The 23,745-nt window shown below is 44.2% G+C and overlaps 1 protein-coding gene across 1 annotated transcript in view; it reads left to right on the forward strand.

Annotated features, from left to right (window-relative positions):
* Window positions 1-1,308: 1,308 nt before the first annotated feature.
* The window catches only part of NDST4 (N-deacetylase and N-sulfotransferase 4), a 69,451-nt gene continuing 47,014 nt past the window's right edge, over window positions 1,309-23,745 (forward strand). The window contains exons 1-2 of the mRNA XM_021531489.4: window positions 1,309-1,859; window positions 16,212-17,449. Of these exons, the coding sequence (XP_021387164.3) occupies window positions 16,469-17,449 (981 nt within the window). The 5' untranslated portion in view covers window positions 1,309-1,859; window positions 16,212-16,468. The remainder of the gene's footprint in view (window positions 1,860-16,211; window positions 17,450-23,745) is intronic.

Genomic DNA, 23,745 nt, shown 5'->3' on the forward strand with positions numbered 1-23,745 from the left:
TTTCCTTGTGTTGGGAAGAGACTCTTCCCAACTTGTAACTCAATTTGGCTGTTTTAGTTTATAGCCTGACCAAAGCTCGGATTTGCACAGAGGATGCAAGGAGGCACCTGCTCACCACCCAGCTGCAGGGGAAGCCCCAAGCCCAGCATTCCCAACAGTCTTTGGAAAACAAATCCCAAATCCAGAGCCAGGCCATAAGTGCAAGGTGTTTTTAAAAGCTCTCCCAGCAAGTGCTTTGTAATTAGAAATTGCAGGAAATTACTCAGAAGTAGTTTGAATCTTAATTTTCCCTCCGTTTCTCATTTAGCCAGAGGGAATCAATTAGTCCCCAGTTTGGAATCTCCAGTTTGGAATCTCTACCATCTTTGAAACTCAGATATTCACAGAGAGCAAACAGCTCTTCACATAGAAGGTCCCAGCTGAAGGATGTAAATGGGGAACTGCAGGGAACACCATTTATTTACACTGCTTTGGAAACACAAAAGGTTGAGCTGACCCTCCTATGATTCAAATCTGAGTTTACAGCATCATTCATCATCTCAGAATGGGTTTGTTCCAGTCTCCTTGAACAAAACTATTTTCTCCTCACATTTGCTGCATGGAATTGGCTGAATTTCAATTCCAAGGTGTACTGCACAAAGAACAGTTTTGGAGTGAAAGATGTCAAGCTGGCAAAAATTGAAAATTAGATTGGAATAAAATCTAATTCTTTTAATATAGCAAGTGTTTAGTTTTGCCTTTGTAATACGATTTGAAGTCGCATAGCAATCATGTTTCTTGGCTGTGGAGGTAGGTTTCGTCTCCAGCTGGATGAAATAAAGGATTTTAACAAGAAATTATGCAACAAATAGGTGGAACTTGTGTCACATACAGCAAGAAAATACTTGTCACCTCCGAGCACCGAATATTTGCTGGTGCCAGGGAGATCATTTGTAACCAACTTGCTGGGTGACCCCTGCTTGATTTTGGTCATGTGCTAAAACCCACCTTTCATTGTACCAGGTGATCTCATCAGCGACCTAACAAGAGTAGGAACCAAAAATCTTCCAGTGCTGGGATTTTGTTACGCCTCTTTTTTTATCATCTGAAGACGGTGAGGGGTGACGGGGAGCGCTGGGGGCACAAGCATCCTCCTGCCAGAAACACGATTCTGCCAACTTCTCCTTTCCGCTGGGCTTCCCGCCGCAGGCTCCAGGTGTAGGAGCGGGAGCTGAAGAGGCGCGTCCCTCCCGCGTTTCGGGCGGCGGGAGGGGAGGCGCTCCGGCCGCGCGGTGACAGATGATGCAAATCCCCGCGGAGCGCGGAACCGAGCGGGGCGGCGGGAGAGGAGCGCGGCTCATCCCGAACCAGCCTCCGCCGCGGCTCCTCAGCATCCCCCCCCCGGCCGGAATGACATCAGAGCGGCTCCGAGCCCTCGCAAGTCCGCGGGCCGATTAGCAGCGGCAGGAATCGGCGCCGCTGCCGAGCGCAGCCCCGCGGAGCCGCCCCGGGATCCGCGGGAGGCGGAGGCTGACTCCTGACACGGCGAGCGGCGGCTCCTGGGGCGTTCCGGAGCTCCGCAGCCTTTCCGCCGGAGCCTGGCGGCTCCCCGCCGTCATTCCCCGGCTCCGAGAAGGAAGCTGCGCTTGGAACGGCGTGCTCAGCAGAGGTTTGCATCGCCCCAGCTGGCTGCTCGCTCCGCAAGGACAGGCTGGGTACAAATGGGATGTGACTGTGCCGGCGGAATTCAGTGAGCAGAGGAGCCTTCCTGGGATGCCGCTGACAGCTGCAAACTCTGCCTGGTTTACCTGGAGCCCGTGAAGAGCTTTGAATAGCAGGTGTCTCTTTGCTGCACGCCAGGAAGAGAAATTCTTCTCTAGGTAAGACATTGCTCAGCTTCTCAACCTCTTCTTCTGGGTATACAAACATAGAAAAGCGCACAGTGCCTATACTCAGAGCAGGTACAAATACCCCGAGTGTGTCCAGTGATCTGCCTGGAACCTCAGCACAGTAAGTGCTTCCAAAAGCTGCCTGGAGCCTGGCATTCCAAGGATTATTTGGAAGTTTGAGACAGTCTTTGCCACGTTTGCGTGCAAGTGTCCCTGGATGCAAAGGGATGTTGTTTCCGAGGGAAACAGCTGTCTGCCTAAATACACGAAAGAGCACGGAAGGGAAAGCGAGGGAACTTATCTGAGGGGGGAGAGAGGATACTTTGCTTCTTTAGTCTTCTCCACATCCTTTGCTTTTATTTGCTACCATCTAGCAAAGTTCAGCAGAACTATTGTACTAAAAGGACATGGTAGAAGCTTTCAATGGAGACACATTAAATATGCACCAAAGCAAGAGTAATTGTACTGTGAAGAAGCCAAACCCTGCAGATCTGCTCCCTTCCAGCAGTTTGATAGCGAACTACATCTGTCAGCAACATTTCTTTTTTAAACACCATGATCGCTTATGGAGTGGAAGCAAGGATTCTTAGTGGTAGTGAGAGGTAAACTGAGGAAATCACTGTGGGCTTCTTGAGATGCTCCAGAGCCCAGACCAGCAGCAGTCCAGGGTTTTATCCCACAGCTGGCACAGGGGCTCCAAGTCACTGATGCTGGGAATGAGCACCCACAGGAAAATGCTTAGAGGCGAACAAATCTCTTCCCACAAGCACTGCACTGTTGTAATCACACATAGCTACAAAACCCCACACTCATGGAGCTCTCTTTTCCCCAGGGAATTTACCAGGTCGTTTTTAACTAACTCCTGCCACTCTCATTCACATGGCTTGAAGCCTCCCTCCTTCCCTCCATGTAATAAATGCTGCAGAACCTGGCCCACCCCCTGTAGCAGGTTACTCCACCTCTCCCAGCTTTGAATGCTCTCAGAGAACAAGATTAAAAGAGAAGTAACTCATTTTCACCCCATTTCTTCAGCACTTTGAATCATGGTCCTCCTGCCATGAATGTTCAGCCTGTGGAAGGATAGCAGGATCTCCTTGTTCATAAAGTTTCCATAGCTGGCAACGTTTCCAGGTGCTCCCTGTCCTGCCCCATCCTGTCTGTGCACTTTTCCCATGCGCCTTTTCCCCTCCACCACGCTGCACTGCCTGCCTTGCTTTTGGAAATGCTGCTCTAAAGGAGGGGCTGGGGGTGGGCTGTGAGCTGCTAAGTCTCATTTAACTAAGAAAATTCTTGGCTTTGAGTTCTCTCCTGAATCTTATCAATCAGATCCAGTGATCTGCTCATTTGGGTTAGATGTTCCTCATGCCACTGCTCTGTGCACAAGTTCATGTCTGTCTGTTAGGTTTTGTGCCATTTCCTCAGAACATGCCCATTGTTTTTGATTCATAATAGATGCCTAATGTCTGAAAGCCTCAGAATTGAAAGCAGGGGTATCTTGATGTCTTGTTGACACCATTCTCTTCTGCAAGTCTGGGGAAATGCTCCTCAATCTTGCCTTTTATCAGAGTAAATCAAATTCAAAGGGTTACATTTCAGCAGAGAGCAGGATGCTTCAGTGACTGACCACTTGTGCACACACACACCCCTACATATAAATCCTGTTCAGCCTGAATCCTGTTCAGCCTGAACACCCTATTAACTCACACTATCAAGTGCTGGAAGTCCTATTAAAACTTTATGGCTGTTTTGGAGGCTGTGATATCTGCTGCATCACTCTCTGTAATGGCCATGATCAGACTTAGCACCGTGCAGGAATCATGAGCTGCTCTATAGTTCAACTACCTTATTCACTATGAGCAGGATCAAAATATGCTAACAGTAAAGATGGGATTTTTAGGGTTGCAGTACAGGAATTATCCCAGCAGTATCATGAGATACTTTAAGGAAAATGTGGCTATATATCGCAAACGCCCAGCAATACAGAGCATAGAAAATGCTGATGAGTTACTATTAGTTCTGACTATGAGTTTTCAGTTAGATGAACAAAAATTGCATTTAACTCTATGTCCCCAGAAAAAGATTCATCATTTCTCTACAAGCAGTAAAGGAACGCATATAATGAACTTCTAAAAAAAAAAAAAAAGTATCATTTCTGTTCCAAATGTTTACTTTGATTACCTCTATGACCATAGGGCTGGCTGAGCTTCAGCTGCATGAACACTCTGCTGTTTGCTTCCATCAAGTGTTTGCCTTGCAAAGATTTCATCACCACAGAATCTAAGAATGGGTTGGGTTGGGAGGGACTTGAAAGAATATCTAATCCCAACCCTATTTCTGTAGCTCCATAGGTGCAGAAGAAACTGTTTTCCATACCCACAAAATTGGCTTTTCTGAACAAGGCAACCCCTGGGCTGAGAGCAGCAAGGCACTGCAAGCTGGGGCCTGGGTGGCTGAAGGAAAGGTTACCTTGGAATTGTGCAGAAAGCTGCACTTGGCCCAGCCTGGGGAGTCATTTCAGGAGCAGGGCATTGAGCTTGGGTGAACCAAGGGCTCTCCACACTTTCCAAGGGGAGGGAAGCCTGGCTTGAAGCCATTTGCAAGTGTTAAGGAGTGCAGTGGCAGGTGGCAGTTTATCAGCTCCCTTGTCCTCAGGCCTGGGATGCAGCTGAGGACCATTAGAGCAGGTGGAAGGGCTGGACTCCTAGGGAGAAGGAGGATCTCTGCTGGAAATTGGGTGTGATGTCAAAGAGTCCTGTCTCCCATTTTGAGGCTGAAGAAGGCACAGCTCCCAGCAACAAGTCTCTCTCTCCTATTGAGATGTTAAAGCAATGCCCCTCACCAAGGTAAGCCACCCAGAAGCGTGCCAGATGGAAATCCATAATCAATTCTCCACCTGTGTCAACATTCAAATTAGAAAAATTGAGCCATTAAAAGCTCAGGTGCTGGAAGAAAATGAAAATCATGCATGTCAATCCCAAACATTTATTAAAACTACTTCAGGAATAATTACAATGGAATAGGGAATTCCTACTGAAACTAGCCATAGAAAAATAATAATATTTTATCTAAACAGCAATGCCACCAGAATTACATGGCAACAGCACACCAGTGTAGAAGCCATGTCAGTATTTGATAAGGAGAACACACTGGCACCAGAAGTGCCATCATGGATGGCCATTTGACCTCAATTCTGAAAAGAACAGAGACACATTTAAACCCATTTCCTTCCCTCTGGCTACAGAAGGGGTCACAACTGCTCTCCCTAAGTGGAGGAAAAGGGAGCAAATTCATCCTCCCTCCTCTGCTGCAGGGATGGGTTTTACAGAGCCAGAGCAAGCACAGAAGGAGAAGCCTGGACAGGAAGGTATTCCCTCTTCTGCCTTGGATGCTGGTGGCATAAGAACTGTCCTTGGCTTACTAAACGTGGCCAAGGAAGATCAGGCTGATGCCCCCACAGCTACAGACTCTTACTGATGGCTGGGTTTCCATCTTCCACATGTAAATATCAGCACCAGGCACAAACAGCAGAGAGAATCTTGTGGACAGGCTCTCCACTGAGCAAAGCTCTGCACGGAACCTCCCCTCCTGAAGGACTATCCACAGCTACTTATTCCAGCCTACATTCTGCCAGGCTCCACTGAAAGGATTGCATTTAGCTTTTAGTGTATAAATAAGTGTTCTGATAAATAATTAATAGTAGCTTCTGGCCGTAAAAGAGGTGGCTGTTTGGAAAGTTAAAGCAGTCTGTCATGAAATATGCACCCACCTCCTCTGTGTTCTACTTCCAGGGGCTGTTTTAGCCAACATCTTGTCCCTTTCCCTGGGACCATATTGTGCAAGGAGGAGGAGGCCAGTGCTCAAGTTCTAGACCCTCAGGGTATTCTTGAATTTAATCTCTCTCACTGGGGTATAGGTCACCTCCTAAACCACCAGAAGGGAGGGCAGGTGGTCAGTGATTCACAGAGAAATGTTTGGAAATGAGAGGAAAGTGCACTCTTCTAGGCTTCTAGGTAAGATGCAGAAATTAGACTTATTGATCACATTTGATTTTAAAGCCCTCATGGCATCTCAGGGTTTTTTAATTTAAACCAAAAAAAGCAGGGGCCTCTGCCTTGATAATTTTTCCAGACTGCCTGCACTCTACCCCCCTAAATAGCTGGTATAACTATAGGACATTTTATTCATTACTACTCTGTAAACCATATTTGGGGTGCAATTTTAAATGGCTTCACCACTCCACCCCCATAGAGTCCTGCTCTTTAGAGTGGAACTGTGCATCAGAATCCTGGTGAATTCATCACCTGCAGAAGGGCATGGTACCATTATTCGTACCTCAAAAATCACAGTTCAAGATAAAGAGAATTCTGCAGTGTCCACACAGCAAGCAAAGTGAGCCATGCATGCCTTGAAACACCAGACAGGCTCCCATCAGACTAACTCTCCATCAGCCTTGGTGCAAACTCCACATAGCCTGCATCAGCCACAGGCAATCACTCTGCACACTCAGAGTTTTAACTGCAGGACCTCCTAAAAGGGCTTTGTGTTTAGGCACAAAATAAAGTCTTTATGTATATGTTACCTAAAACTGAGCTTTGTGGATCACAAGATATTATGGCAAATTATGAGACATAATTTTGTCAGTCCCTTCCAGAACCCAGAAAGCCAAGCTGGATTTCCTTATCCATGATACATCCTGGAGATTGTTATTGAAAACGAAGTGGAGTTATGCACTCAGCCCCCAGGAGAGGACAGGAACATAAAGACAATCCCAGCCTCATTCAGGGGCAGTATGGCCAGAAAGACTGACAACCATTTGGATTTTTTTTTATTATTCCACACTCTCCTCCTTCAACAAGCAGTTCATGCCTCAGTAGTTCAATAAACAGAGATTTTTCACGAAAGCAAGAGGTTAATCAAAACCTCTCTACTCCATCACAGAGCTCTAATGGTATTAGTTCTAGTTCCAGTCTCTGAGCTCAGCGTGACTCAACAAAAAAATCCCTTGAATTCCCAAGCAGGACCCCTATCCTACTAGTGGCATTTCCAAATTAAACTTTACCTAGAGAGAACAAAGACTGGATCTTTCAAAAATAAACATTTGTTTATATTTTGAATCAAGAGCAAAACAGTATCTATAGGTCACAGATGACACACCAGAAATCTCTGAAGAGATCTTTCATTTGGCTGACAAAGTGGCTTCTCTCAGAGAAACCCCATAAAGCAGTGGCAGGAATAAACACAAAGGAATTTAACCAGGGTACAACAAAAAAGAAATAGGAAGCAAGCACAGGAAACACATTTGCCTGCACATGAAAGTATTAATTTTGCATTGGCTTTCCCAAAAGCACACTTTGCAATATGCATGCAATAAACATCTGAACCAAACCTGAATTATCTTAGAGCATTTTACAGCTAATGCCTATGTAAAGGTAGAAAAGACTCCTTCAACAAAGACAGGGAAAATGAAATACTGAAAAAAAATCAGTGGCCTCTAGAGGGCAAAACACAATAGTGGCAGAGACAGAAATCAAAGGTTCTACTCCCTACCTTATCTTTTCACCACAAAGCACTTTTCCTCTTGATAGGCAAACAGTACCCCTCCAGTCATTTCAAGGTAAGACTTGAATTTGTGCTAATCATCTTGCATCAAACTTCCTCTGTCTTGTCTGCAACACTTAAGTACATTAAAAGCAAAGTCTCTTGAATATTGTAGTATTTTTGTTACACGACCAAATTTCTCTGTCTAGATGAGTTTTACTGACAACAGTCATATGTGCAGCCTTAAGTGGTCCCTACAAAAAACTCATCTTGCCTGTAAAAAACTGATACTAAGACTCAAAATTTTCTTGGAGGACTGCCTAGAAGCAAGACTAGGAAGAGACAAGAGAGATATTATAAACTTCACTTGCTGCTTCCCAACTGCCATGCAATAAAAGCAGTGATAAATGCAAGTATTTATGAGCAAGGTGGAAAGGACTGAATTTTCCCTTTTAGAAGCTGTTTGGAAGTCCAAGAAGCACACACACAAAAGAGGAGGCACACGTGGAGGGTCATTCTGGCTTCATTTCCTCCCTGTGCTTCATTTTGCTTGAAAGCCACTGTTTGCCAAGCCCTGCCAGGTTGTCACCAGGACTGGTGGCTTGGATGATGCTCCAGCCCTTGCACCTGCTCTGATCAGAGACTGCTGGGACCAAACTCTGTGGCTTGTCCCTCTTTTTCTACCAAATCCTCTCAGCAACAACAACACCCTTCAGTCAGAGAGCACAAAGATAGGGATAGGGGATTCCAGCAGAAATTACTCAAAGAATAAATAAAGGGAAGCTGTTATAATAAGAATTAATGTATACAGAGCTTGGAAACTGTGTCTGGCTGGCTGGAGCCAGGCTTGAGCAAACTCAGAATAAAGCTCTGTTTAAATTTCGTGTGGCAAACGTGCTGCATGAAAGATTTAAGTACAAAGTCTTTGTTATCTGGGTTTAAATATACTTCCTCTGCAGTAGCAATAGATCACTACTATGTGACAGCAGTAGTCCCTCTGAAATAAGTTAGTGGCCTCCTTTTAATTCCTAGCACAGATGTGACCACATCTGACTTGCTCACAAATAGTCCCTGTGACAGGATACAGACACCACAAAACATGTTATTCAGTGAAATACATTGGCATTGGTATAAGAGTGGACACGTTTTAATTATCTCACATGGTGGCAAACATTTTTAGATCCCAGAAAAGCAATAGGACAACAGAAAGTGTGGGAAACAACCACTAAAATCATAAAGACCAAATATTTTAGCTTCTAAGAGGCTGTTCCAGAGCCTGGGATTTATTATCTTTTTTTTATTATTATTTTTTTTTTATTATTTTATTTTATTTTTAGTTTTGTTTTTTGGGTTTTTTTGTGCAAGAAACCTCCAAAAAGTAAAGTTTTAGTAGTCACCCACAGATCTGAAATCCTTGGTAAATTTTCAAAATAAATACAGATGATCTGCAGTTACTTGGTTTGTAATAGAACTATAAAAAAGGATTTTGGCAATTTTTTTTAAAATGGCTTAGCTTGTCTAACCAATCAAACAACACGCACAGAGTTTGGCTACTGCATTGATTGACTTTTAGGAGTCCTAGTTAGGCAGCCTTTCTACTGCACAAATGCTGTGTCTCAGCTGAGTTCACAGCACAAATCATTCTGTTGGAACTGGATCACTAATTGACAGCCTTATGAAAGTGGAAAACAGTACCAGAATAGATGGACCGTAATAAAACATCTGATACAGCATCTCACAGAAGTTTTATTTGAAGACTTAAATGAATTCAAATTGGCTTCCATTGGAGCATTAAACTATGAATTGAAAAGTGATGAAGAGCCATTAACCAAGCGAGAGCAGGAGATTTGTTGCATCAAGTCAGGGGATGTTTTGTGGGCTGCCTCAGAACACCGTGCAAAGCCTGCATTTATTCCCACCTCCATTCCCCTGGGCTGGGGCACTGACAGCATGGTGATTCCACCTGCACTTTCCATTAATCCCACCAGGAAAGCAAAGCAAGGACCCAGTCCTGCAGGGCACACCCATCTCTGTGTGCCATCACAAGCCCAGCTCCCTGCCCTGACATTTTGGCTCTGTCATCGTGCCTTTGGCAGTAAGCTGCTGACCTTCAGATCATCTCTCAACACCACCTTCTCAGCCTTTTGCTTTCCTACATGTTGAAACTCAAAATATCTCTCAGACATTTTTAGAGGTTCTAGGCCTTAGTTAGAAGCATTTTAGACTCTAGCAAGCAACTAAAAACAGCTGTAATTTTGAGTTTGAGCCATAGAATGAGTTACTAACTTTAAAGGTAGAATAAACAGTCACAAAAAGTTAGATAATATAGTAGAAGTAGTTACAAAGTAGAGGGGAAAGTTTTTTAGTATTATACAGGGAGGTTTTAGCACCTGTACAGAGGGGTTTTTACTTTGTACATGGGGGTCAGAAGTTGTAAGATGGAGGAAAGTGGGCTGATCCTGTTCTTCCTCCTTCTTCTTCCTTGCCTCCATGTTCTTGGTGATGTTGGCACTTATAGATTGGTTTAGAGTAGAAAAGCACCTTATAACATAGGTAGTAAGTATTAGGAGAAAACTGTAAACACGTAATACGTAATATATCATATAAAAGATAGCAACAGCCCTGAGCAGGGAAAAAGAAGAAGACAGCAGACAGAGAGGATGTCAGGGTGTGTGTGTGTCTCTGCTTAGGCTGCTGATCAAACAGCTGCAGCCTGAGAAGACAATCTTTTAGATAACTAACAATGAACTGCCTTAAAACCAAACAACAAGAAGCTGCAGAGTTTTTCTTTAGAAGCACAAGTTAAAAGAGAGTCTTTACCACCACATGAGACCCCAAACCAAGCCCAGAGTTCTCACACCTACACACATCATGAGGGTTGGAAACAGCTGCTGAAGGGCCTTATGCAAGGGCAAGGGGCTGCTGCTTCCAGCTCAGTCACAGCTGTCTGAGGGACCTTGGGAAAGCCAGGCTTGTACCCTTTAATGCTGTTTAGCTTTTTGAAATTTTGGTGAGTTACTGGTGAGAAGTAGTAGATCTTGATACCATCATTCATGCTAGGGAGACACATTTATTAGAAACTGCATTGAGAAGGCACATTTAAAGTCATCATTAAATTGTTTTAAGTCTGGCCTCAGAGTTAAGATATTTTTCCTGTGACATCAAAATACTATGTGTATTGTGATCATTTCGGTACCACCACACAACATCTGGAGCTTCTCAGAGGGTGAGCGTGGTCACTAACACTTATCTGTTGTTATGATCACTAGAGCCACTCTGTCAAGAAACAAGAAATACATAGATAGGTTCTCTCCATGGCTCTCCTCAGACTACACCTAAATTACTGATTTCTAGGAGCTTCCACTCCTGACGTTCCAGAGAAAGCACAAGTCAGAAATTTCTGAGGAAATATTGCAACTATTCTTTAAGTTCAGAAGTACCAACGCGTTAGAGACCCATAAATTGTGCCATTTGGAGGAAGCCTCACTGAAACATCCCAGATGGGATATTTATGGGGTTTTCTGGGTGGTCCAAATGACTGTGGGACTGTTGGAAGTTAATGGGTCAGAAGAAGGAAGCAGTGAGGTCGAGCATCAGGCAACACTCACGAGAAGGGTGGTCTGGCTAAGTCTTAAAACACATTTCTGCAAGGAGCTAAGCCACATGAAATGTCACATTTGGGCTGGGGAACCAAAGGATGTGCATGTGCATAGGTGTGCACACGTGCGAGAAGATCCCTATGGGCAAAACTCATCTCCAAGTCACCCTCCAGCCACTGCTCCACCAGAGAGCCTTTTCACCACTCTCTGAAATCATCTGGAAAAGTTTAAAGCCAAAGAGAAATAGAAGTCAGAAGGTTCAAATAAGCTCCCTTCCAATTGTTTCACACTGAAATCACACCAGCTTTCATCAAGTGCACAAGTTGATGTCAAACACTTTGCTTTATATAAATTGATTATTGACTTCACCCTCTGGCATCATTTAGCTTTCTGAAATCACAGACAATTACATGTGCAATACAGACTTGATCAAATGGCTGAAAATACTGAAAAATTGGGGGTTTAACGTACACATGATTATGCATTGAAAAGAAATAAAAGAGGTAAAAGTACTGAGCAGCCTCTCCGCTCAGAAATGATAAAATACAAGTCAGGAGGTCTGTAACAGCGTTTATCAGCTGAGAGGCTGGTCTTATCCTAGGTAAAAAGAGCTTTCAATACCTTGTGATGAGCTATGAGAAGCTGATACCAACACCCCTCTAAAGCAAAGCCACATTTACAAACACAAAACACCTTGCAGCTTCATTACATTAAAAAAAAAAAAGAAAAGTTACTTTCAAGGAGGATTTAAGTTTTGTGAGCTCAGCCAAAAAATCTCCCGGAAACTTTTCTGAGAGAAAGAAAAGAAAAATGCTCTTTTTTCCTTCTGCAGTGAACAGAAGCCCTGAATATTTTGCAAATGGTCACCAGGAGTCATTTATCACTCAAATCAGGTTGCTTGTTTCTGTAATGAATGAGGAGTCCCATGCAAGGAGCAGCAAGGCAGCAATCATGATTCATTGGGCTGCTAGTAAATGACAGGAGTCATACAAGCTTAGAAAGGAAAGAAAAGAGGAAAGGCTTTACATTCGTTTTTTAGCCTAAAGGGAAGTTTTATATATAGACAATAAAGACATTCTGACTTCTGATTTATACTGGAATAAGGAAGGGAAAGTTCTGGCCTGCCTCCAGGTGAATTGCTCCCTGCAGTGCACTCTGGTGCAGACAGGAGGTTGGGAATGGCCACGCTGCCGTGGAACAACGAGGGTCCTGCTCCTCTGCTGGGCACTGTCAGCACTGACACGCTCTGAACCTGCTGCAGATATCCAGTCCCTTAGCTCCATCCTCAGGGTGAGCCAACACAGCTGATGGCTTAATATCAATATTTCTACTTCCCACAAGCTCAAGTGGCTCAGAGATTCTCTGCCTCCCCATGATCAGAGGTAAGAGGAGCTCCTCCAGCCCACACACCAAGGCTGCTGGCTCAGGCACCAAGCCCTGGGGGAAGCTGTTCCCGTGGGAGCTGGCCCAGGAGGAGTCAGCTTTAATTCCTGCTGCTCAGTTAACACATGCCATTAACAAGGGGCTGTTTCTCTTCGCTGTCGTGCTATCAGTTTTAAATAGTCAAGTCCTAATCTCCCAATCAATCATCTTCAAAATCAGCAAGCTCTAGTCATCCATCAAACGCATTTTCGCGGGCAAGCAGGAAGTGTTATTTAGCAAAGAGGCAGCAATTTTTAAACCTCCATTTTTCTTCAGCTGCCTGAATTAAAGAAAAATTAGACTCCCCGCAGATGTCTGTGGTATCACAGCAGAGTTGTACTGCAGCGTTCTGCTCTTGCTGGGCAAAGGCCCCACATTGAGGAAATCAACTGAATGGACAAGATCCACTGAAGGACCAACTCTGCATCAACGCAGCCTTGGTTCCTCGACCACATGTGCCCAGCTTTGGGCTTCACCTCCCTGAAGAGGAGGTATGAGGAATGCTCATCGGTGACCACAGGACCTCAAACACCAGTTACCAAAATGAAACTCCATTAGTAACACTAATTATGAAATATGGCCCATTTTCATGTTTTTCAAATTAATCTAGCACAGGAACTCTCCAAAGATAGTTGAATTCTGGAGTGAAGGTAAAGCTGTTGAACTTTAAGGGAGAGAATTTCAAAGGGTGCAAATGGCACTTAACTTCCAATTATGCCTTGGAGAAAGTTCCACTAATGGCTAATTTAGCTGATTTATTTTCATAACCTTTAATTACTTCACACCATTCTTTTTTTTTACTAAACAGTATAATCGGTTCAACAGAGCCGTTCAAAAACAAAGCGCAGACTAAAAAAAGGTGTGCTCCAATGCCAGGTTTCCTTATGCAAGTTTAAACTCTTTATCAATTTTATGTAATGATACATCTCAATAAGTGGGAATACTTGCACTTAATTATAACATCTACATACAACACATAGTAGCTAACATGTAATCTGATTATTAGTATTTTATCTCAATGAGATTTTACCGGTGTCATTGGAAGGAAATAGGGATGAAGACCATAGTTTTGTTTCAATTAGTATGAAGTCAGGGGCTTCTCCAGGTTTAGCAACACAAGCTGCAAAATTCGTGAAGTTTATTGTTTAGACAGCTTCCAGCAGAGAGCCAAGCACTGCAGGAAACCCGTGCCAGTTTAGCTCACCTCACAAGCCATTCCCTCGTGCCGCAGGCGGAGGCTGAAACATCGGCGCGGCATCCAGGGGGATCCGGCGGCGCATTTCTTAGAGCAGAACTCCCGGCTTTTATTTCGTTTTAAAAGCCGGAGTTTTAACGCTCGGGGCGCCCTGGGGATTTCCGAAGCCTCCTCGGGAGCACAAGCGAGAAGCGATTGCCCTCTAAAGCCCGGAGCAAGCCGAGGGGACGCGGCCCGAGCGACCCGCCTGCTGCCCGGACAGGCTTTGGTGGCTTTTTGGGGGGACATCACCCAGACCCGGAGGCTGCCCCTCCCACGGACAGCAAGAGGTCTGAGCTGATAAACCCTCCGAGTCGGGCTGTCCTAGTTTAGGGCAAATTTGGGGAAAACCCTCTGGGAGGAGCCCCCCCAGAAAACAAACCCCCCACGGCCCCTCCCCACCCACCTGGTTCGGGAAAAAAAAGTTTCTCTGAGAGAAGTGGAAAAGAACGTGTTTAGTTAACAAACAAAGCACTCCCCAGCACCGAAATAAATTAACACCACCAGATGACAACAAAACTCTTTCACCACTCTGAAGAGATGAGCAAATCCAGAAAGTCTTTCCTGGGAGTGGTCGCCCGGGTCTGGGCGCTGGGGATTGCTCTGGGCACTGGGGATGGCTGCTGCAGATCACAGACAACAGGCTCTGGGTGTTCCTCGGTGTTTCCCAGTCCCAGTCCGGAGCAGGTTGGATGGTATTCAGGAAGAGGAAAGGAAAAGAAACAGTCCAGGGAAAGAGTTGGACTGCTTGGCTAAACTAACTAGGAAGCAAAGGCAAAAGCAAAGCAAGCCAGCCAGCACCAGCCTCTTCTAGACAGCAGATCATGGGGGAGGTGAACCGACTGATAACAAGACAAAACAAACCTTCACTTTCAGAGTCGGTTCTGAAAGCACAGAACATAATATCAAACATACACAGAACACACGATTGGAGATACAAACACCATAACGTCACCCTCGGACACCAGCTGAGTCCCCAATGTCACCCAAACTCCAACACCATCTTGCAGAGGATGCTTTGCTTGATCCAGTGTTATCTTTTGAAGAAATCTTAATTGTAGGTTTAATAAGAAGTGAAATCCCAGCAAGCAGACAGTTGTAAAACAAGGGAAGCACCAAAGCAGGGCAAATACTCTTAAGATTATCAGGATTATTTCAATTTCCTAAAGGTAGCTGTGATTTCTCTTACATTTGTTCTCTCACACAAAAGAAAGGAATAAATGCAGAAGAGGTTTCTTATTTCTGTCCCTGCCTCACTCCCCTCTTGGCCAGTTGTGTGACACAGTAGGGTCACTGCTGGAATAGCCCACAATCCAGGGGTACCAATATCTCCTTGCAAGATTCCAACTGAGGAAGGTAAATCAGATAAGAGCTTGAACCTGCCAAAGTCACAAATGGTCTCAGAAAACAACTCCTCCTTTCTAAACGCTTCTCACAAGCATTTTCCACTTTTAGGTGCAAACCTTAAGATGAATGAAGAGTTTTCAGAACACAAGTCGAGAAAGTGTAATCTGAGTTAATGGAGGAGAACTTGTCAACTGGGAAGTATCTGCATGGAAAAAGCATTTCTCCCCTGCAGTTCCAAAATAATTCATTGTTTTTTGTCTCACATTGTTCCACTAGACAAACAATATAAATAATTCACAAGGATGTTAATTCCTACTTAAATCCATAGAGCAGCACGGGCTATTTATTTAGCTAGCTTTAACTGCCTCTGAATCATAGGGTTTACTGTTACAAATGGTAATTTCTCATGAATTTAGGCAGAACTGCCAGGAATTGCACAAGGGCTTCAGAGCAATGAGGTTTAAGCACCTTGTACTTCATCCGTACAGGGGCAGCCCAGAGGCCGAGGGCTTCAGCCAGAGTTGTCATGGACCAGCACACACACCACCTACTTGCCCACCTAGAACTACAATAGCCCCTTTGAGGTACTTCTGCTACACAGCACCTCCCACTGATCCCTGGTGGAGGCAGAGCCATGCACAGCTGCACCCTGCAGTAGTAGCAGCCTGCCCATTCACTTGGAAAATCCCCACAGAATCTTGAACTTGCTCCAAGTGCAGAACGGAAACTGGAGAGAAAGCCCTACAAATCTCTCCTCAAACTCCTGTCATGTCTTTCACTTGGGTCATATTAGTTTTCCAATCCAACACAGAATTTATCCCTTATGAAATTTGAATTTGACATAGAACATGGTCCCAGATTTAGCAAAGATTCACTTTGTCCTAATTTTGTGCCTATAATCTTTCATTGTTCCCATCTGCAATAGCAACAATGCATTTTAGATAAGAAAAGCGGATAAGCAGATGCACATCCTCAACAAGTTATGTCCAGAGTTCATTTCTGTATCCTAAGAACACAAGGGGAGCTGTTTAATGCAGCTTATCTTAATGCACCAAGAAAGCAAGTGACACTGAGTGCTCCTTGAACTACTCAGAAACTTCCCTCTCTACTCACATTACCACTATCAATCAGCCTTATTAATGTGTGTTTTTAATTGCTTTATGGATTTTGTTTTACTTACTCTTCTTTTACTTCTTGTTGCAGATAATGTTAAGAGCCCTCTTCATTGATTATTGGCAGCTGCTGCTTTCTGAGAAAACCTCTTTCAGTTTGTCTTTGCGGATCCTTTGACTTCCCGCTCCGACAGCCTTACAGCCTCCCCGAACGCTTCATAAATGCACTGCAATGGTCACATGAATATCTTGGAAGGGGAACCTTCACAACTCCTTGTTCCCATGGCACTTTAGGAAGAGCACCCGGCAAAGCGGCAAGTCCAGCAGGAGCTGGAAGCCCCGTGAAAGATGAATCTCGTCGGGAAGCTCCGCAGAAGCTTCCGAACGCTGATCGTTCTCCTGGCCACCTTCTGCTTGGCCAGTATTGTCATCTCTGCCTATTTCCTCTACACTGGCTACAAGCAGGAAATGGCCCTCGTGGAAACGACTGGGCGAGCGGAGTGCGAGGACCTCAAACTTCTGCCCTACAGGTCCGTGGAGCTGAGGACACCTAAGCCAATTGATCCCTCCAGGACCGACCCCACCGTGCTCCTGTTCGTGGAAAGCCAGTATTCCCAGCTGGGGCAAGACATCATAGCCATCCTTGAGTCCAGCAAGTTTCAGTACCACATGGTCATCGCACCAGCCAAGGGGGACATTCCCCCTCTCACAGACAACGGGAGAGGGAAGTACACGATTGTTATATACGAGAATATTTTAAAGTACGTGTCCATGGACTCGTGGAATAGAGAGCTTCTGGAAAAATACTGTGTGGAATACAGTGTTAGCATAATTGGTTTTCATAAAGCCAACGAGAACAGCTCCCCGAGCACCAGACTGAAAGGGCTGCCGCTGCAGCTCTACAACAACGTGGCCCTCAGAGACTGCGTGGTGAACCCTCGGTCGCCCCTGCTGCGCATCACCAAAGCGCCCAGGGTGGAGCAGGGCCCCCTGCCCGGCGAGGACTGGACGGTGTTCCAGTTCAACCATTCCACCTACCAGCCCGTGCTCCTGAGCCAGCTGCAGCCCGCCAGGCCCACCCCGGCCACGCTGCCCAGGGCTGCGCTCCACGCGACCGTCATCCAGGACCTGGGCCTGCATGACGGCATCCAGAGAGTCCTCTTTGGGAACAACCTGACCTTCTGGCTCCACAAGCTCATCTTCCTCGACGCCATCTCCTTCCTGTCGGGAAAGAAGCTCACGCTCTCCTTGGAGAGGTACATTCTGGTTGACATCGACGACATCTTTGTCGGGAAGGAGGGGACGAGGATGAACATCAACGACGTGAAGGTGAGGCAGGAACTGGGGGATGCCATCCCAGGCACGTGTGTGTGCTAGTGGGTGTTTAAATGGAAAAGCTCTTTTTCCTGCTAAGGATTCAAAGTGTGCAGGTGCAGCCAGCAGATACATAAACCACAACCTGAGATTAAAAGCCATTTTTCCCACATACATACAGAGATGCACTTCTGGTTGTGCATATGTAGGGGCATACACATGTATGTTGCATATATAGAATATCTTCTAGAACCCTCTTCGTATTATTTCTCTCACTATTGCTGTAAAGTAGCCAGAACAATACAAGATGCTTGCCTTTTTGAACCTCACCATCACTGAATTTAAAAAGAACAAAAAGAGCAAAAGGGGGAAAAAAAGACCCTCAAGGTGTTACAGCCCCAGCATGACTTCTAAGAGTTAGCAGGATAATTTTCATTACCAGACTAGCAGGTAAGCATTTAAAGTTACCAGTTTCAGGGTGGAAGCACAGCATGCACTTGAGCAAGTGACATAAGCATCTGATAGAGTGAAAGGCCCAGACTACTCGCCGGGGTCTCTTCTACACTTATTTTCCTGATCTGTTCTATCCAGAGACACCATTAAGTTTATTCAGAGCAGTTTTCAAAGATGTGTGCAACTTGGAAAGAATAGACAGAGCTCAACAGCATGACAGTTATTTCTTGTCATTTTCCACATGTGGGAATCATAGTCAGAGACTAATTGAATCCCTAAGCATGCAATATCACATTCTCCAGACTTTATTCTCGAGGGTTTTTCCTGTAAATACCCAATGCTTTCAGGAACAATAAGCAAGCCTTTTGTTTTTAAAAGCAGATTTCTATTTCATTTCTAAGTCCTTATTTCTGTTTCTACAACTCCTATATTCCTCTGCCTCCTCCCCAGACCATTGGGGTATCCAAATACCCAGCAAGAGCAGTAGTCTCGCATACAGTTATACAATTTTGCACATCAGAACACTTGGGGTGATGCTATTAGCCAAACCAGGCGTATAAATGCTCATCAGGGCTGATTCTGAGCACCAAGCACTTGGAGTGCTGGTGCCTTTGAGATGTGAGCACTGCACACAAGCCCAGCCATCAAGTGCTCTCTCTCTGGAAACACGTGGGGAAATGCTCTGAGCAAGGGCTCCTACACAACAGGAAATTCACTCCAAAGGCAATTGTGAAACAAGTTTTTCAGCAATAGCTTCCCACCTGTGCCTTTTTGAGAGCGTCTTTCTGCCATGGTTTGCTGCACTAAGGAAATCTGTTACTGTTCCACAGAGGTTCAAGAGCCCCCACTGCCAGCAGAGCAGTGTCCACACAGAGACACTCAGGGATTCAGAGCTGAGTTCTCACTGGAATCACCTCCTTATGCAGGAAAAAACCCATTACTATCCAGCAGTCAACACCATTGCTAGGCAAACCTCTCCAGTTGTGCTTGGCACAGCAGCCATGCTTTTGTGCTCATTATAGGAGACACAGCAGAAAACTCCACATCCAGGGGCTGCAGTAAGAGCTGGATGCTGTTAGAGGCATTCAGAGTTATATTTATGTGCTGCACCTTTGTCCATCTGAAAACCAACCAGTCCACACTGCTGAATATCTAGAGAATAAGAAGGAAAACGAATGCTAGGATTCAGACCTTTTTATATTTTTTTTTCAAGCAATGCATGGGGAGCCTTCTTTCATTCATTTTGTTGGAGTCAGGGTACAAAGGGAAGCTTTCATTCTTCCCACATTTCTCCAGTGCCAAATTAGCAGCCCACTTTCCTCACAAAAACACCAAAAGTGCTACTCACAGAATAAATCCCCTCCTCACCTCACACAAGTAATCATGCCATAATCACAAACCACAGGGAGAAATCTTCTGCAGACAGAGGCTCAGAACCAGCCTTCCCCCCAAACTCTTTCAGGGACAATAAAAAGTTTATCTCCCCTCTTTAGGTGAATATTTCACACATAAATCCACCCTGCAACTTGAGCACCCATGGATACTCTGTCCTCAACAGTAGGGATTTCATTTGGAATCAGTTACCTGGCAGAGATTTGTTCCTCAGGGCATTTCACAAACACTTGCTACACGAATCAGTCTGTTCCTACAGCCTGGACATTCCCAGCATACATTAACCCACAGAACAGAATCCTGTTAATGAACATAACACGGAAAGCAGAGTGCACTTTGGTTAGTTTACAGAAAAGGGCAATTACAGCCAGTTAGAGAACAATCTCCCAAGTCACTGGGGAAGGAGGCAATTAAGAACCAGCAGACCTGCCTTCAGCCCATCCAGCACAGCAGCTTTTCTTGAGAGGCAGAAATAACCACTCCTTAGGAGGCTGATGTTTGATGGCAAAGCCTTGCCCTGCCTTTGGGAGGAGTGGCTGTGGCTGCTCACAGACAGCAGAGATTTGGGGACTCTCTGCTAGGCTCTCCAAAGGTGCCATGCCCACCCAAGTCCCTCGGGAATGCTTTAATACACAGCCAGTCTCCTGATAACAATATTGGCACGTAAGAGTAATCAAACAAGTCAACCTGTGCCTGTGTAATCACTTCCTCCCATCCAAATGTTCTCATTCCCTCACAAAGTCATTTCTCAATTAGGTGCCTCAGGGAGATATGTATATAAACACACAACACTTTTCTAAAGGGTGGCATCAGCTACAGAAAAAGAGATTAGAGAACAGGGTTATTATGGGCTCTCTTTACCACAGAAAATCTCCTAGTCCCTGGTACTGAACAAGTTGTGCAAGATCATGTCTGGCTAAGTAATTTACAGGAACTCAGCAGAGCCACAGAAAGCTGTTTTTCCAAGCTTTGTGGAGTTCTATCTTGAGCCTAGTGAGCCTCTGCAAATGAATTTCTCCCTTTCCTGCCTGCCAACGTATTATCTCAGTGCTTGATTTTCAAAGGCAAAAGAATTCTTCAGTTAATTTGCAGAAAACACTGAATTTGTGTACTTGTAAATGATACCGGTTCCCAGCCACACGAGTCCAGGATCACTGGCATTAGTGATTTGGCAAAAGACTCCTGGGAATGTCTTGTTATGCTGTCTCTGGGAGAGCCACACAGAATAAATGCAAAGCTTTCACTTTTGAAGTTTCCTTTTAACTGAGCACAAAGATGGCTGCATTGCCCAAACAAGGAGTAAGAACTTGCTGAAATATTTCTGTGTTTTTTGTTCACATAGTGTGAGCTAGTACAGCATTTACTCACCCAGGAAGAGCTCAATGCAGCCACCAGGGCTTTTCCAACACCTTTCACAAATACACATTCCCTGCAAGAGCACAGTGCTAGCTAAGGCATTTACCCTGTAATAAATTAAACAAATTAAAAACCACTTCAAATGAAGCAAAAGGCTTGTCACTTTGTACCCTCCTCTCTGCTATAGAATTTAGACTGCAACACACCTTCTTCTGGGTGAATTCAGGAACCACCTGTTCCCCTTCTCTTCTCCCACTCTCCCAGCTGGAGCTGATAAGATTTTCAAGGAGAAATTGCCTTTCCCAGCACCACCATACACCACAGCCCCCTTCTCTAAAACCTCTATTTCCCCTGTCTGAAATCCTTCTCATTGTCCCTATAGGGATGGGAGGATCCTTGGACTTTCTGACCTACAATAAAATGCTGGAGCCATGCCTGGGAATGTCCTTTGTGCTAGTGCTGACTGCAGCCTCCCTTCTCCTTGCAGCCTTGTCTGCCTCCCCCTCTGAGCTCCAGTCCACTTCCTTCAGTGGAAATCAGAATTTGTCTCTGACACGCCCTCACTGCCACAGTCTGCACTTTGTCTTTGACCTTCATCATCATTTAAACATTTAAAGCCTCTGATTTCTGGCTCATTTTAGTGTTTTAAAGACAAGGATTCACTTTGGACTTGCATCTTTCCTGGCAATTCCAAATTGAAAAATACTGGCACAGCAGGGAGCTGAGCCCAACCACTCAATCCCTCCAGCATATGATTATCCCTGATTTTTGTGCAAGGACAGCTGCTTTCAGGTGGAACTACTGGATATGTCTGGGCCACATCACCAGGCATGGCAGAATGCTCAGTCCTGAGATAAAACAATCACCCTGATATCCTTTTAATCATAATTAGCCCCTTCCAGTAAAGTACCCATAGCCATGGCCAGCCCAGGAGATGTGTGAGCTGGGTGGCACTTCTGCCACCTTTTGAAGCACTTGAGAGTGACAGTGAAGAACACAGTGGAGTTCTGCAGCTCCCACTTTTGGATGGGCTTAAAGTCTTTAAAAATGAATTTAAAAAGCAGCTGCGAGTCATTACATAAAAACTTTAATAGTCTTTTTTGAAAATGGGAGTGCCTGCTCCATCAGAGATGACAGTTAATTCAATATTTTCCTTGTTCAGGTCTCTTGAATCACCCAATTCTTTCTGTAATAATTTGAGTGTTGAATACTGCTCAAGTGCCTTGTCAAGACACATCAGACAGAATGTCTCATACTTCTTTTATTTCAATAGGGCCTGCTCTTTCATTCAGAACTTCAGTAGCAATGTAGTTAAAAACCACAATTCCCTTGCCACCAGCAGAACCTGTATTCTCCTCCTTGGCAGCCTGATGGATTGACTGTCCCTCCAAGCACCCTCCCTGAATTCTAATAATTTGGGGTTCTATCATTTGCCAGGCTCTCACTCCAGATTAGGTGCCCTTGACAGTGTTCTGTAGAGTCATGCCAGAATTCTCGTGGCTCAAATTTTCTACCTCTTGAATTTATTGAAAAATTATCTCCCTAGCAAGTTTTTTTGTTTGAAAACAATGTTTGAATGTTTGAAACTTCTCTCGGTATTCTTCTGTCCCAGTGAATACACTGGTTTTTGGTCTGTATGGTTACAATGACTCCAAGGAGTTCAATTTGGTATTGTTTGTACAAGCAATTAATCTCAGAATAATCTCTGTTCATCACAGAATTAATCTCAGATGTTTGAAGTTTTTTTTTTTCCCCAAGGAAAAAAGTATAATATTCCACAAAACAACAAATTAATTATTTTTAAAAATCATCCTTCATTCTGGCTATAAGAACTGAAGAGAACATAATTTTGAAAAATATTTCAAAATCTGATGTTTTAAAAAAATGTCACAATACATTTTGTAATATAGAAATGGCAGTTTTTCCAGATGAAATTCAGAGATTTCTAGTGCTCATGTCCTGTGACTTGTGGAACATTCCTCTTCTACACCTGCACTGATTTCCTGGATTTGTACAGATTTCTTGAATCCTTTCTCCAAAATAATTCTGAAGTCATAGGTTATATCAAACTGGATATATTTCCAGGATTCATGTGGTACTCTATTTAATTTAGCCTCACTTAGGGAATCCATAGGAGCCAAAAACCACATCTGTTTAATATCAACCCCTCAAGAGACCTGCATTAACCTGAGCTTTAAAACAACACATATTAGTTAAAAAGGAGCCCTTAACAGTTGCTTCCTGCACAGAAAATAGCACTCTGAAGTGATGGAATAGCCTTGTAGAAGGGCCAGGCAGTGCAGACTGCAAGAGCAGTCATAATTATTTCCTTAAAAGCACTTGAAGCAGCAATAAACACATTACCAGGAGCCCATCTATAACACAGCTCCTCCAGGAGCAGCATTACTTAAGTGACTTTAAATATGCTTTTGTCATCCAAATGGGAGCAGGAGGAAGGCTTAGGGCAAAAGCTCCATTTAGCACTTTTGGTATTATTCAAATGATGTGCAAGTGGCAGTGCCCAGGAAAAGGGTGGGTACAGGGAGGGATGGACAAACAGGTGAGGAACTAAGAAAATCTCCAAGAGAAGAGGAGAAATGTGAGACTTCAATTATTTAGCAATAATTAACCAGGCATTTTCTGTCAACCTCTGCGTCACAATGAAGTATAAAGCCAAATATTTGACTAAGTCTGGCTTCAAATTCTTAGACATAGCCATCTATCCATCCACCCCTCTAGCTGTACATACATATCACAGAAATTACATCTTATGGTCTTTGTGTTTTCTATGAATGTGGCCAAAAATACCTTCAATTACTGCTTTTACTTCCAATGCTCTACACCTTCACCTGTCTTCTTTCCATCCAGGCAGAAAAAAAAAAAGAGCAAAGTACTAAAGAGTTTTTCATCTCATGGGAAATTCTAACGTAAGACTATTTAGCAATTTAATTTTGTCATTTTGTGTCAACAAAATTTCTAATGTTAAATATGGTAACTTACAAAATAGTCACACCCATTTCATAGATAATAACTTAAGATATTAAATTAAGTTAGTGAAGAATTTCTCTCCAGGAATTTCAGGGAGAAAACAAAACTATTTTTATTTATTT

The sequence above is a fragment of the Lonchura striata genome, chromosome 4 (genome assembly GCF_050655825.1).
Source record: "Lonchura striata isolate lonStrDom1 chromosome 4, ASM5065582v1, whole genome shotgun sequence".
In the NCBI taxonomy this organism is placed as follows: domain Eukaryota; kingdom Metazoa; phylum Chordata; class Aves; order Passeriformes; family Estrildidae; genus Lonchura; species Lonchura striata.